We start from the raw sequence: 16710 nt of genomic DNA, 5'->3' as shown, positions 1-16710 counted from the left end.
CAATGCATCTTAAAAACCCATTGGCACAGATTATCAAAATAAATACCCTGGAAGCTTGGCACTGAGCAAAGGAAAAGTTTCACATTTGAAAGGAATCTTATAGAAAACTATTGAATAATCTCAGTCTACTCCACATGTACCATTTGTCCTCACTATTACTTATATACTATATGCTGATGAAGGTAACACCAGTGTGTGTCGTAAACCTCAGAATGACCTTAAAACTACCACTGAAACAGTATAGCTCCTATTCAAATAGATTTTTTTCCACAAACATGTACATCAAAATGAAGTATCTAACATCTATGGGACTAATACTGTAGATAAATAGTGCTGTTTGTCTGGTATGCATCTCTTTTAGTGCCTCTTTTCTTTTTCCTATACCCCTACCTACTTCCTGTCCTGACACTTATCAGTTCCCTTGAAAGGTGACCTCAGATGCCCACAGAACATAATCTCTTTTAAACCACTCAAACCTTTGCCGTTTTGGTTCTTGGGAGCAGATGGCAGGTTTGTCAAACTTCCATGCTTACCAGGAAGCCTTCCTTCTTCTGTCATACCTCCGCGTACATGAAGCGTAACAAAGTAGTCTGCTGACAGACGGCGGTATGTCATTACAAATGAACACTGGAGACAATCTGTCTCAGGATATTACCTCACTGACGCCCCCCCAAGATGCTGGTGACAGCCTGGTCCGGTGTGAGGCCCCCCAACCACGGGGCCCATGGGTGGGGTCTGGGTAGCCACGTTGGGGCCCTGCAGGCGCTGCAGCTCCAGAATGCTATCGATAGCACTCTGTAGATGTTCACTGAGCATGTTGTCTTCTTGAACGGGTGGCTGTGGCACTGATGGGCTGGAACACCGTGAATCTGCCTTGTAGCGTTTCAGTCTTGGGGCGCTGACATCTCTGGAAAGAGGCAGGTCGAAGCAGACAACCTGCGCCTCTGGCATAGACATGGGGATTGGGGGTGTTGTTTTACAACTCAGCACCGTGATTGGTGCCTCGACGGTCCTATCACAGGGCAGGACTTTGACGGTTGCTTTAGCAGATAGTAGAATACCATTGGATATCTCCTCACTGTGCTGAGGACATGGAGGTGCTCCATTGCCCGCCTGAGAAGACGTCCGCTCATTTATAGCCTCTCCACCACTTCCATTGGTCAGCTGCCCTGCATGGTCTCTCTTATGACCCGATGGATCGCAGGCTGAGTTGTGAACCACCTTGCGGGAGCCACCAGACTCTTGTTTGATGGTGAGCCGTAGGGCCCCCCTGGAGCTGGAGCGGTACGTCTTGAGGCCCGGGGGCCTGTCGGAGACCCTTGTCCAGGCTGGCGGAGAGGAAGGGCTGCCAGAGGAGTAGGTGCAGGAGGAGGAGGCAGCGGAGGCGTGAGGGGAAGACACTGAACTGGGAGCCAGGGCCATCATGAACAACTCTGTGGAATAAGTCAAACAAATGAGCAAAGATCTGGTTCTCAAATGTTTTCATTTCAAGGATCCCCATAACTCTTAACGTTTACAAATGAAACCAAATGGACCCACCCACTTTGAGAACCACTGATCTAAAATAAATGATCAAAAACTGAAAATGTATAAGATGTTAAACATTCAATCTTATAGTTGTTTATTATGTCATTCATATCATACAGATTTAGGGAGAGCTTTCCTGCCATGTGTTTTGGGAAGTGAGCAAAGCTCTGCTCATGCATTTTGAAGATCAGGCAATGAATGCTGAGCACAAATTACTAAATTAGCTCTTTACTTTGCCATGGCCTCATTCCAAAGTATTAGCCTTGGATAAGAACTGCTGTCCACAGCAATACTGTGTAAGTTTTAAAAAAAAAGTTAATGAAAACCCTCATTCAGGATGACCTTACAAGAATGTAACAACACCAACTGTACTGTTTGTTGTTTAGATGTTCGTTTTGCTGTTGGCCCATTTATGTATGAGGGAGAATTTCATGAAGGCCTTCCACAGTATCAAAGGCAAAACCTTTCCAATGATTAAAATGTGTTGACACAATGGGATATGGAACATTTTTGCACAGAAAGAGAAGCTATGGCATTACAGATTTAGTGCTTTGTCAGTTAAAACAATAGATGCACTGTTTGATGTTACACTACAAATTGTACACTGTGTAGGTGCAAGTAATGTGCTGCCAGGATTAAAAGCAACCTTTTAACAACACATTTGACACGAACCAGTAGTTCCTTTGCCCACAGCTTGTCACTGACCTGGGTCTCGGCGGGCTCTCCGTCTGTCCTCCCCCAGAGCAAATCTTTCAGCCTGGAGGAAGAGACGCTCTAGCATCACCATCTCTGCTGATGGACTCTCTTGCTGTAAAAGCAAAGGAGAACAAGAATGGTGATGAAGAATATTACTAATGGTTAATTTATAAACTGAAACTGAAATTGGTCTCTTCACATAATTATCCCTCCTAAATGCATATTCACACACCAATTCTAAAGGTCATTGCACACCGGCGATTATGCGAATATACGCAAAATTCTGACTCATTCCGAATAAATAAAAGACGCTTTTTCGCTCTTTCGCTCCGTGGAAGCTTGCAAAAAATCGCCCCCGGTGTGTAAGGACCTTAAGTGTTAATTTAACTCTGAGAGTGTACATTAACACTCAGGATTTTACTGTGTACATATTACACAAAGGATTTTCTATCTCACACTCAACGCACATTTTCCCTCTCACACATACATGTGTGGTAAATACTACCACAAATACAAATACACACTTTAGTGAGCAGCTTGCAGCTTCAAGGGGTCGACATCTTGAATGTTACTGGAAACAGTATTTATTATGCAAACTTTCAATAAGCTTAAAGCGGCACTATGCAACTTTTCTTTATGAATAAAATGTCATTTTGTCCAATCTGTATGGTAGAGTATGTTAATACAATATCTATCTTTCCATCCATCCATCTTCAGCCACTTATCCGGGGTCAACATTCGCCACTTCCTCCTGGGGGATCCCGAGGTGTTCCCAGGCCAGTGTGGAGATGTAATCCCCCCACCTGGTCCTTGATCTGCCACTGGGTCTCCTCCCAGTGGGATATGCAGAGAGGACCTCCCTAGGGTGATGCTCAGGAAGCATCCGTACTAGATGCCCGAACTACTTAAGCTGGCTCCTTTCTAAGTGAAGGAGCAGCGGATCTACTCCGAGTCTCTCTTGGGTGACTGAACTTCTCACCCTATCTCTAAGGGAGATGCCAGCCACCCGTCTGAGAAAACTCATTTCGGTCACTTGTATCCGCGACCTTATTCTTTGCTGAAGGTCCCGGACCAATGTTGCCATCAGGACCACATCATCCGCAAAAAGCAGTGAAGCAACCCTTAGCTCACCGAACCGTATACCCTCTCCGCCACGACTTCGCCTCGAGATCCTGTCCATGAATATCACAAACAGCATAGCTGACAAGGTGCAGCCCTGGCAGAGGCCAACCCCCACCGGAAACGAATCCGACTTACTACCGAGCACACGGACACAGCTCTTGCTTTGGGTGTACAGAGATTGAATGGCCCTCAAAAAGGTCCCCCTCACCCCATATTCCCGCAGCACCTCCCACAGAACCTCCCGGGGGACCCGGTCATATGCCTTCTCCAAATCCACAAAACACATGTAGACCGGATATGCATACTCCCAGGCCCTCTCCAGGATCCCCGCAAGAATTCAATATAAATACAATTCAGGTGGTTGTATTTTGTCTCCCTGCTCTTCTATTGAGACATTTAGATCGTGTCAAAGGTCATGTCTCACCTAGACACAGGATCTGACACAAATTTCGACCTGATGGGTCAAGATTAAATGTATCCCCTGAGCAAGCAGGCAGGCTCTATTAGCTCAATGGTAAAGTTGTCAACACTTGCGCAGGAAACAGGGTTCAAATCGGGGCAGAAGAGGAAAGTTACATAGTGCAGCTTTAAGAAAACAATTATTACTAGTGATACTTGCAAGGGATTGGACATAACCATATACTTTCAGTAACAATATCATTTCAGTTAAAGAAGGTTACATATAGATTGTGCTGAAAGTGGATGAACCCAAATGCCTAATTTATACTTCATTGTACGACAACGTCCCATTCCAATAGCAGATCGGCTATTTATTTTGCGGGACACCATCGTACAACCAAGTATAGCCTAAATCAGGCTTATGGTTGATTAAGGCCTGAGGCTATAAGACTTTCTTACACATTGATTTGACTGAGCCTATATGAAATACGGTTTCTTACACATTGCCAGAGAAACAGAGCAGTAGTACAGTATGTTGCATATCACCTGGGCTTCTCCAATAAATAGCTGCCTGTATTTGTTGACCATGTCCTTGGTGCGTTTCAACAGGAAACCAGAAACCGTGTCAAACTCCTGGTCCACTGTTCACGGACAGAAAAATGTATATCATTAGACTTAGCAAACTAATGTCTGTGACAGTGTGACACATTGACAACATTTTAGTATCAACTAGAAAGGAGTGCTCAGTGGAGCACAAATCTCCTCCAGGCTGGGTGGCATACCCAGGCTGTGTACCGTACAGGTAAATTGTGGTTTACAGCCGTCAGGAAGCTGTGGGGCAAAATAGCATTTCTATGACTACTGTTCAACTTTTAACATTTGTGGACTCAGGTGATCATATTACCCCTGTCCTGGCCTCTCTCCACTGGCTGCCAGTGTATCTCTGACCTTTTAACCCCCTTCTTACGCCCAAGTTTATGTTGATGGTTTCAATATTTAGCTACCTCCTCGCAGTGGTGTAAAGTAACAAAGTACATTTACTCAAGTACTGTACTTAAGTACAATTTTGAGGTACTTTTACTTTACTGGAGTATTTCCAATTGTGTATACTTTTACTTTTACTTCATCTCAGAGGCAAATATTGTACTTTTACTCCACTACAATTATTTGAAAACTTAAGTAACTTGTTACTTTGCAGATATAAATCATTACATTATAAAACATACATTAACCACTATAGCCCTATTTTATTCCTTTGGTATTTGAAAATAGCCGATCTACAAGCTCACAACGTGAGCTTTTTTTTTTTAGCTTTGTGAGCCTTTTTCTTTTTTAGTACTTTTATTTTGGTACTTTAAATACATTTTGATACCAATACTTTTGGACTTTTACTCAAGTAAATTTTGAATTCCGGACTTTTACTTGTAACAAAGTACTTAGACATTGCAGTATTGATACTTTTACTTAGGTAAAACATTTGAGTACTTTTTCCACCACTGCCTCCTTCTCTGTATAGCACTATATGGTCAGCAAGAGTTGATTTCAAATGTGCCTTATAAATACATTTTACTTGATTTGACTTGACTTTGAATGGTGTAACGTCATCGCTCAGACAAATTATGTAGCTTCATTACTCAGTGAACGTCATCACTCAGTCAGTCAGTCAATGACATTTGCCTCTGGGTCCTTAAAGGCCCAGCCAAAAAATAAAAAGGCTAACTGGGTATTAACCACTGCTCACTGACCCAAACTGAAGTCCTCCTTAGTGGGCAGGTGACCAGCACAGGTGTGGTAGGGCAGGAGACGCCTCACAGCATCGTCCAGGGTGGAGAAGGGAGAGCAGGTTGAAGGGTTCTGGACTGCTCTGTGATCCAGACACAACTGCTGCTGGAACCTGTGCAACCAATCCGCTATTAAATAATAAGTAAATTTTTATGACCCAAATCCACCCGCCCCGCAGATATCCGCTGCATCTTCGGCTATAATCGCGATCCGTGCATCTCTAGCGTGCAAAGTTTCACACCAATCGGTGCCGGAGATTAGCTGCTCACAGTCAGACTGACACCTGGACGGAGAGGAGCGAAAACAGTCTCTGACACAAAGATGATGTTTTATCACTACAAAGAAAATTACATATCAATTCAACTAAAATATACAAAAATATGTTTTATCATTGTGGAAATAAAGTATATAACTAGAAAACTAAACTGTATGACTTAATCTAGCTTTTTACCCATTTTTTCTCCCCAATTTAGTTGTTATGCCAATTGATTCCGCTCCACACACATTTCTGTGTCACTGCTGTTCCTATCCTATCCTACTGACTCACCTGCCAATGAGGAGCCCCCACCGGGAGGACGTAGAGCCTTCGTCCTACTCCTCCCGCCTAACACTCCCTGGTGCCGCCCAAGCCAGTAGGAAGGCCAATTGTCACTCTCCCTGCCCGGCTTCCCTCCCCCGAACACACCAATTGTGTTCGTGTAGATGCTCGATAAAGCCGGATGCACCACGGTGAATTCGAACCTACAACCTCCAGGGTGGTTGGCAAGCATTTTACCACAACACCACCCGAGCGCCTACACACAACAACAACAACAACACTAAATTGTAATAAATGCCCCTTACCTGTGCCTGCGCATAGCTGGTGTAAACTTCTCTTTAGCCTCTTGCACCACAGGACCTAGCAGCTGGCAAGTGAACAAAGACACAAGATCAAAGGATGTGGTCGGTGCATTTACAAACATTAATAATAGCGTTGGTGCATTTAATAAAAGTACATGTGTACTCCAATATAGCATTGTGGTGGCCAAATACATTTAAATGTAAGCTGTTAAAAAATATTTTTATTCAATTAAAGCTGCATTATATAACTTCACAACAACACAATTTCTTTCCAAAATGAGATATGAATCTCAATCAAATCTATCAAATTGTCACAGTTAGTGATAAAATGATTATTGGCATATACAGTAATTAAAATGTACTACAGATCATCATTGATGTTATTATTTATCTGAAGACTTTTACATACATATATAGAAGTCACTATAAATACACAGGATGAGTTTGTAACTGTCCCTTGTGCTATGTTGTTTAATCAAAATCTATGCAATAACCTGAATTGTATGCAGGAAAGGGATGAGCGATCAACGGGGTTATCAAGTGGGCATCCCCAATCAGAATTAGACCCACAAAGCAACCAACAGTGGAATATTAGTATTTATCTCACCTTGATGCCAGTATGCTGAGTTGTTGTGGGGATAGGAGGCCCCTGTGCCTGCTCCCTGGGAACCTGAATGTCAGCCTGGATGGGTTGGGGCGTAGGAGAGGGTGGATGGATGTCGAGAGTAAAAGCTCTACCCTCTATGGCCAAGGCAGCTGTTGGCTCTGATGTGTTCATGATAGATGAGAACGTTGATGAGATAATGAGGATGTTATGGGTGGTATTGGTGATTATGTTGTTGATTAGAGTGGCCATTATTACGGATAATGATGATGATGATGATGATGATGATGATGATGATGATGAAGGAGTGACGATGAAGATAATAAAGTTGAGAATGACAATGCCATTTATAATAACATTGGCTGAGGGATAAAGAGTTTAAAGAAATCTCATCTAAAACAATAACCTTTGTAATATATCGTCTTAACATGCTGGGATTTATCTTTGAGCACAGACTCACTGCTTTGTGTGTGCTGTTGGACAGCGGGGTCATGTCCTCCGTTGGAGAGACTGGCAGACAAAGACAGAGGTTCGGGCTGCTGCTGAAGCACCATGACACTGACAGGCAGAGGGGACGGGCTGCTGTAGACTACAGGGACCTGGGCTTGGGTCTGAGGCCCGGAAAAAAACGAGACCGGGATGTGGGAAGCTGAAGTCTGCGGAACCTGGACTGGATGCTTTACTTGGCCCTGGGGATGAAGCTGAAGTTGGGCAGCTGAGGCCTGGACCTGTGGAACTGAGGCCTGTGGAACCTGGATATGGGGAATGGAAGCCTGAACAAGGGAAACTGCAGTTTGTGGGATCTGGAACTGATGGAGGGTCTGGATTTGGGGTTGGCCCTGAGGCTTGGAGAACTGTGGAACTTGGTTTGGATGGTGCCCCTGGGACACAACATGGGCCTGGTCCTGAGGCTGGGAGACAGGGGTCTGTGGAACATGGAGAAGTAAAGGTCGTGGAACTTGAATGTGGCCAACTAAGGCCTGTGGGACCTGCACCTGCTGATGCTGAACCTGGGACTGGACTTGGTTCTGAGTCTGGGGCACCAGGACTGCATTCTCTGATTCAGATGCAGGAACCGTAATCCCATTTGATGGGGAGAAGCCATCTGGCACCGTGCTCATGGTTCTGCTCTGAACAGGAGTAGGGGAGGAGGAGCACCCCAAGGCGGGGTCTGAGGCGAGCGGAGACCCCTCCACACATTGGTCTGTGATTACAGTGAGGGTGTCCGCCTGACCAATATTGCTGTGTGACTGTGGCAAGCGTTCCCTCTCATTGGCTGCAGGTGAGGTGAGGGATTCCATGGGCACTACTGGCACAGCTCCCACCAGGAGCTCAGAAGGTGTAAGTGCTTGCTGTTATGGAAAGAAAACATAAAGGCCTTCATTATTAACTACACAGCATTAAAACCTTTTGCCACACATTCAATATGCGGTATGTACATATTAAACATTATAGTATACACAGTATGAAAAGAAACAACCATCATTATTGCATAGCCAGCTATTTGACCACATACTGTACCATATGTGGATGGAAATTTGTTGAGAACAAATGTTTGCTAAAACATCTCACAAAATGTCCAGTCCAACTTTCTGTTACATTTACATCAATACAATCAACTATCACTATTTGTTGGGCAATAGTTTTGCAACATCATATGTAATTAGATTATCTTTAGTTGTCACTGTAAACTATGGCATAATGTCTGTAGAATTTGTGAGAATGTATTGTGTTTTATATGCCTTGTTCTAAATCACAGTTCCCATGTAGTACAGTGAAGATTTGAATGTGACCTGGCTCTGACCTGTTGTAAATGCTGCATGAAGGTCTGGTTCTGAGTCAGGGAGTGGGTCACCTCCTCCACCACTTGGGTCATGTCTGCTGGAGGCATCAGGAGTTTAGGGAGCTCCACAGCTGGGTCAGGGACCAGAGGGGCATCCGGGGCCGGCTGAGCCTGTAGGACAGCCACTAGAGGTGGAGAGGGAGACTGAAGCCCCCCTGTAGCTTTGGGCTGCACAGATACATGCTGGAGAACATGGCCATAGGGCTATTGGAAGAAATGACAGGTTAGATTTGGGGGAAGAAAAAAAAAACCCAATATGAATAAGTTGTAATTCAGAGTTCCTCTGTTTAGTGAATTATTGAAACATCTGCAACTTTGACCTAGGACTGATACAAAATTGTGTTTAAAGAACCTGCTTAAACAGTTATACACTTGCAAAATCAATCCATCTGACCTGCGGAAGTTGGTGAAAGGTTTCTTCTGATATGCTCCTTTCTTCAGCAATGGCTCTGTCAGGTAACAGCACCACAGAGGCCTGCTGGAGGCTCAGCTGCCCCTCAGTATGTGCTTGGGTAGCAAAAGGCAGCCCCTGCACCACAGATGTTCCATTAACAATAGAGATAGAAGTCATATCCGGAGACAGCACCCCAGAGCTGTTGATCAAAGTTATGTGGTTCCCCAAGGCAGGGCCCTGAACCAGGGTGGCTCGGTGGCCCCCCTGGCCACCAGAGGTGTAGGTCCCAGCCAGCTGTGCAGGCATCTGGAAGACGGTAGGGGCCGATTGCAGTTGCAGTGGTCCTGAAAGCACTGTGGCCTGGCGGAGTGCCAGCTGCCCCGTAGGGGTGGTGAAAACAGGGCTGAAGTTGATCTGCCTGTGGGGCACAGTAAGGATCTGAGAGCCTTCCACGAGCTGCCCTGTGGAAGGGGTCATGGTGTGGACAGGGGTTCCCTGGTGGTTGGGGGTGGCAAGCAGGGGACGCTGTGCGCCAGCAGACTGGGTGATCGTCATAGGGGACTGGCCTGGAAGAAGGAACTGGTTCTGACCTTGGAAGAGTCCCTGAGGCCGAAGCACGAAGGAGCCGCCCTGGTTGACTAGCTGCAAGCTGACAGGCTTGGGGATTTGCTGTGAAGTCTGTGGAGGTGGAGCCTTTGGGCCCGGAGTGGAGGATAGTAAAATATTTGGCGAGCCAGTCCCAGGCACAAATGTCAGACCAGGGGAGGGTTTTTGCCCAAAAGGCTTGGGGCTAATTTGAACCAATCTAGGCTGAATGCTGATGGGCAGCTTTGGTTGGATGGGATGGGGAGCACGTTGGAACAGGATGCTTGGTGCTGCTGTGGCTGCCCTCAGTGTCGGGGTAATGAATGGCCGGGCTGTCATGCTGGACACAGCCTTGTGAATGATCATACTGGAGCCCTGTGCAGCAGGACAGAGTGAAAAGGTGGTCTCTGGAGAAGGAGCAGGGAACACGTTTCCAGGCAAAAGACCCATCAGCTGAGGGGGGGCGGTAGGCTTAAGCGAAGGGCAACCGGGCCCCACAGCCAGCAGTGAGGGCTGGGGAGGCTCCACTGCAGCCTGAGTGTCTCTGGGCAAGGCGGGAGTGACAGGCAAGGTCGTGGATTTGGGCAGGAAAGACATGTTGGGTGGAGAGAGGAGAGGGCCCGGGGAGTATAGGGCCAGGCCATCTCCAGGCTGAGTCAAACCAGCCTCCAGAGCCATAGTCTGCTCGGTGATGTCAGCCTCCTGCAAGCTTTGCTGGAGAATATCACATGCCACCTCCTCTTCCTCCTCCTCCTCCTCCTCCTGCCCTCCTGCTGCAGCTTCCCCCTCCTCTCCCTCACCTCCTTGCTCCATGGGCCCTCCCTGCACCACCTGTGGGTTGTCTCCTCCATCCGGCGAGGACAAGAGGGCCTCCTCCAGGAATGACAGGTCCACACAGCCAGGGGGAGGTGTGTCCGCGGAGTCCCTGTCATCTCCCAACAGAGATACAGGGCTCTGGAGGCAGGGAGGTGAGAACGAATGAAAGAGAGAGTGGAAAGAGAAGAGGACGAGTACAAACATGAGAGGAGAGGAGAGGAGAGGAGAGGAGAGGAGAGGAGAGGAGAGGAGAGGAGAGGAGAGGAGAGGAGAGGAGAGGAGAGGAGAGGAGAGGAGAGGAGAGGAGAGGAGAGGAGAGGAGAGGAGAGGAGAGGAGAGAGGGGGAAGACATCAATTAGTTAACAGGTGGTGGTTACAGGCTAGACAGAGAAAAGAAAAATCCTTTCTCGTGGGTACACAGTGATGGTTGTTGTGATGGCTGCCGTCGTGCCGCTGGCTGGCTGCCGTTGAATCCAGACACTCACCGGGGCATCTGTGAAGAGCGAAGGCTCCCCAGAGGAGGAGCTAATGAGCAGGTCTTCTGTCTGCAGCTGGTAGAAGGAAACGTTTCAGGCTGTTAGGCTGCTGCGCATAGTCATGGTGTGAAATGCATGCGGCATAACAGTATGAAAATAATGTAGGTTTTTTATAGACCAGGGCTTACACGGTGTTGATGAGAAATGGAACCATTCAGTTGTGACTGTGTAAGCAGTCACAACTGAATGGTACATACACTCATATATGCAGTTGAAATGTACTAGCATCATTTAGGATGGGGCTCAAAGTGGTGTGTGAAATGCATGCAGTCCTCCCCACCAGTTCCTGTCACTGCCAAACCATGCTTGTTGGACTTAGGAGGGTGTAGAGTAGACAACCACATACGGTATCTCTTCCTCTTCCAATACATGGAGCTCCCTGACCGATTGTTGTCGCTAGTGCATTGACAGAGATTGCCCTCCCCTGTCAGCTTCCCACCCACGAACACGGCCAATTGTGTTTGTTGGATCGCCCAGGCCAAATCGGAGGCACCATGGAGGAATCAAACAACTCAGGTGTCAGCTTTTGGTTTGCAGAAAGACAGGATAAGACATTATACTGTACATGCAGTGTGTGACATTTTTTAAAACAGATAACGCTTTTGAGCTTTGCGATCACATAGTCATGATGCAGTAATACATGCATCAGTGACATAATATGAAGCCAAACCGCACCGGATTTGCATACTAGTCGTGGTAAAACAAAGAATGCTCTTTTTTATGTTTGGCTTTGCATAGACATGGAGAGGAATCCAGCCAGTTTTACACTGTGAGTCAATTTCACACCATCAGCTCCCCCCCCCCAACCCCACAAGACTGTGCCAAATAATTATGTCATGCCCAGCCTAAGAAAATCAGTCAGGCAACTGATCTTCATTTGAGGCTCTCTCTATTGGAGGGATCTCTAGTTGTTACCTCATTGGTCCCATGAAGGAAGTCATTCAGGGCTTGGGGGTCACTGCAGAGGGAAGGGAGCAGGTTAGACAGAATCACTTTATTCACAGTGAAGTACAATGAGTTTAATGGAAATTGTCCAGGTGACAATTTCACACTCAAAAGTTATTTTACAGTAAACTAACATGTGTTCTACACAGACACTACAGAGTGACAAACTGCTTATGTATTCATGTAAATTTTTACTTAAATATTGTTTAGTCCACATCTTATCTTTGTTTTCTACTTTGCATGTGTTCTGTCCACGGCGCTTTTAACTACTTAACCACTTAGCCACAAAAATGTTCAAATGTTCACCTATAATGACATGTCCAAAAGAGAGACAGGGTTGAACCTGACTACTTACAATTACCATTTACAACAACACACCAGAGCAGCTAAACATAGACTCACCACAGTACATCAAATAGACAAGTCCCATCATCATCCTCCATGTCAGCTGTGGGTTAAAGGAGGTGTAATTAAGCTTCATTTATACTTCATCATACAACCATATAACCAAAAAGAAACGATTTTCATCTCATTTGGCAACATGGTCATATGGCGAAGTATGAATTTGCCATTTAGTATTTACACGCATTTAAGTAGTGACTGGCCACTAAGGTAATTGGAGTGAGGCACCTTAAAGCTTTGCAGGTGATCTCCTTGCTATATATTCTGATTTCCAAATAGTAAAACCAATCACAATACATTGAGATTATGCAGGGCTATCATTAAAAACAAACTGCTACCATAATATACTTTGGTAGAACTGCTTTTTAATACATTTGACAATGAGAAAGATGTGCAAAAAAAAAGGCCCAAAAGCTTTTAAGGTTTCTTGGTCTGGCATTCTGGGAGTGGGGACAACAACTTATGGACCTACTTCATATGTGAGAGGCCCCATACAGAGCGATCAGGCTGAGTTCTCGTGGTGGCCTCATGGGAAGTTTTGGCTGGGTTTCAACTGCTGGAGGTGGGCAGATGCCAGGCCGAGGCGGCGGAACTGAGTCGGATCCTCTCTCAGCTGCTGGGGCATCACTGTGTCTCACAGCGTGGGGAGGCTGTGGAGAGGCTGCAGGGGGTTACAAACCCACGGTCTGTGGGGTCATATGAGGTTATCACCAGCCAAAACACATTTCAATTCCACTAGGGAGACATAAGATCAATAATAGCCTATGATTCATCAGTTCCATTCCTTCAGGGTGTTACGGTTAGAATCAGGACATGATGCAATGTGATTTTCGAAAGACACCAGACTTAAATGACAACCATCTTCTCCATTTTTTTAAAAAATTCTATTGATTATGATTAGCCTATACCCGGCCATGAGGAGCATAGCCAGTGAAGAGAGGAAGCTAATGTTATGGTTATCAATTGCCAGGCAAAATGTGAACGCCTCAGTTGTAAATACATGGCTAGTCCTCATGGCTGGAGTAAAAAGGAATGTGCAAAAGCTCCGCTATACAGTGCAGCCAATTATAATATTACTCTCTCGCTCAATTTTTTTTCAGGGGAGGTCCCTTAAAAAGACGAACCCCCTTCAACGATCCCACTGACTGACATATTTTTGTTTACAACGGCAGCAACCGCATTAACACCCTCAAGGTACCGCATCGCCCAATGAAATATAGGCAAACGACCCTCATCATCAAAAACATGCGGCGGCAAAGAGCGTGGTATTCTCTCTCAATAACGGGGAATTAATACGGCGATCCACAGTCCTCAAATACAGGTTAGGTAAGGTGAATGTGTGTTCATCTTAAAAAATAAGGTTCCAAACGATGCTGGATGAGGAGGGGGGCTGTATAGGGTGCTCCTTGTTTTTTTTTAGAGGGGGGGACCACGGGAGCTGACGCCTGCATGCTGTATAAATCTGATCGCAATAACAAAAGACGTCTGTGTATAAATATCACAGCCACACACCCGCCCCGAGCATTCCCTTATCGTTCTACCATTAGAGCAATTCCACGATTCAACAAAAAAGAAACTCACCCCGTCTCTTTGTGGGTTTATTGTCCTGTCAAGCGGGCCTCTGCGCCATCGATTCTCACTCAGCGGTCTTTTCAGATGCTAAAAGGAGGAGGGGGGAGATGGGGGGGGGGGGGGACCAGGGTGGGTGTGAGAAACAGACTGGAAGCCGATCGCAACACAAAGGTGGAAAATAGTAAAAAGCAAATGTGGCTCAGCTGCCGCGGTGCCCCTCAGTGGGGAGGGATGGGATGCTTTAGCGCTCCTCAGGCGTGCAGGCTTTGCGTCCATATAGACGCTTCAAATAACCCCGCTCTTTGATAATGCCTTATCGCCTTTCATACACAATAGAGTTGTGCATTAACTATTTATACTAGAAGCAAGTAAAAGGAAGTAAATTAGACCCAGCAGGCATCTACTACCGCCATATTTTTTATTATATCTCGAAAGTTATGGGAAAAATAGTTTATGAACAGGTTGAAAAGTATCTTGCTGAAGAAAAAAAAACTACGAATTCCAATCAGTCTTCAGAACATCTAATTCCACTGACACATGCCTGCTCTATTCGAATGACCATTGACCACATCAAACATGACATGAGGTGGACGTGGGCAAATACTGTGGCATGGTCATGCTGGACCCCCAAAAAGCATTTGACAGCATAGCTCAATAAAGAACCTCTCACTCCGCTATACAGCTCCGAGATGAGGTTCTATGTGGTTACCTTCCAGAATCGGGTGAACGTCCGCCAAGGCTCCGCTGTTTACCCTTTTGTATATGTTGTATCCCAAAACTAATGGTAGATTCCAAGCCGCACGGATGTTTAAAGTTTGGAACGGAGCATAATATTTTAGGTCCGAAGCGAAACTACCCGTTTAAATCGCTTATTTAGTCAGCCTGTGGCCATGTTTCCCATTCAACCCGGAAAACCCCCCTACGTCCGCTGCCAGTACTGCTCCCGGTTTGGCTACAATGGGAAACATGGCCACAGGCTGACTAAATAAGCGATTTAAACGGGTAGTTTCGCTTCGGACCTAAAATATTATGCTCCGTTCCAAACTTTAAACATCCGTGCGGCTTGGAATCTACCATTAGTTTTGGGATACAACATATACAAAAGGGTAAACAGCGGAGCCTTGGCGGACGTTCACCCGATTCTGGAAGGTAACCACATAGAACCTCATCTCGGAGCTGTATAGCGGAGTGAGAGGTTCTTTATTGAGCTATTGACAGCATAAATCACTCTATGTTGATTGATAAGCGAAAAGCAATCGGCTTTGATAGCACATCAGTGAACTGAATGCAATCTTATCTGGAGGGGAGAGAGCAGGTGGTGGAGGTGAACGGAACCCTGTCCATATGGGTTCTCAAAAAAAAGTCGCGTGGTTCAACTTGCCCTATAGGGGTAAGTTGATCCTAGTCAAGGGGTACATTTACCCATATGATATTTTACATTTTCAAGTTTAAACTTGAACAAATAATGTATTCACGTATCAAAAATAATTTAATAACACATTTCCCCATTGCAAATAGTCTTATTTATTTTCTTAATGGTATTTAAACAATATAAAACCAATTAAATAAAGTTTGTTATTCAGAACCTTTTAATACTTGCAATTGTTAATACAATATTGAAAACTTCTCTTAAATGAGTGTATTCATCCAAATGATTTGAGAAGCAACGACATAATAAAAAATATGAATAGTGATTAATATTAGGATAATTGGCTCAATTTACCCCAAGGCATTTGGTTCATCTTGCCCCATAACCACCATTTTGACCTAAACTGGCTAGCTTATTGTTTCAGGCTTATCTTTAGCCAAATGATTCACATGGTTTTATACATTGGAATATCACCAACATGCATGATATATACGTTTAGACCTGGGTACATCTGCTTTAAAATAAAAATCATTATACCAGAAAAGTAAAAAAATAACTTTTGCTGGTCAAAGTTAATTTTTTACTTTTCTGGTATAATGATTTTTATTGAGTTGTCATCTGACAACATGAGTTGTCATCTGATTTTAAGGTCAGATGACAACTCATGTGTATAGTTTTAAAGATACAGGGGGTGGTTCAACTTACCCAGAGGTTCATCTTATTCCGTTCTCCCCTATATATATATATATATATACATACATATACATAAAAGTGAAAGGGAACAGGGAAGTGTGATGCTCTCTCTGTCTCTCTCTCTCTCTCTCTCTCTCTCTCTCTCTCTCACACACACACACACACACACACACACACACACACACACACACACACACTCTTCTCTCTCTCCCTCTTACTTGTGTGGATTCAAGTTCGTGGTCAATTTAAACATGATAAAAGTGCACACATATAGCCTATGTTGTGTGATTTTATTTTGGATCATAGTCTTCTACAATGATTTAGTGTGCTTATTTTGTCACATAAAACACTTTTACTTTAGACCCTCATGCCTATAGGCTATGTCATTTGTCATTGTGATATAAATAAACAGACAAGAAAAGAAAAGAAAAGAAAAGAAAAAAATGTGTAAACCGCAGGGAAAGCTGTATCATTTTAGATTTCTTTGGCTATTCAAAAATAGCAGATCTATTTTTTAAATATCATGAAAATATTTTTTTTTACTATACAACTCGACATTATTTTCCACAAAAATAATCATTTTGA

General features: G+C 44.8%; 1 protein-coding gene across 1 annotated transcript; it reads right to left on the bottom strand.

Annotated features, from left to right (window-relative positions):
• Positions 1–627: 627 nt before the first annotated feature.
• On the bottom strand, positions 628–12532 carry LOC308074771 (BRD4-interacting chromatin-remodeling complex-associated protein; the record flags this gene model as incomplete). The annotated part of the gene is made up of 12 exons (XM_080414279.1): positions 628–1433; positions 2233–2335; positions 4291–4385; positions 5490–5638; positions 6370–6431; positions 6974–7131; positions 7431–8322; positions 8775–9017; positions 9208–10746; positions 11094–11159; positions 12060–12102; positions 12492–12532. The coding sequence occupies 12 exons, from the start codon at positions 12530–12532 to the stop codon at positions 652–654; spliced, it is 4173 nt and encodes a 1390-aa protein (XP_080270405.1). The 3' UTR covers positions 628–651.
• Between the last annotated feature and the right edge of the window lie 4178 nt (positions 12533–16710).

Source organism: Gymnoscopelus braueri (assembly GCF_963280865.1).
Source record: "Gymnoscopelus braueri genome assembly, chromosome: 19".
NCBI lineage: Eukaryota > Metazoa > Chordata > Actinopteri > Myctophiformes > Myctophidae > Gymnoscopelus > Gymnoscopelus braueri.
This window is presented reverse-complemented; position numbering and strand designations above follow the sequence as displayed.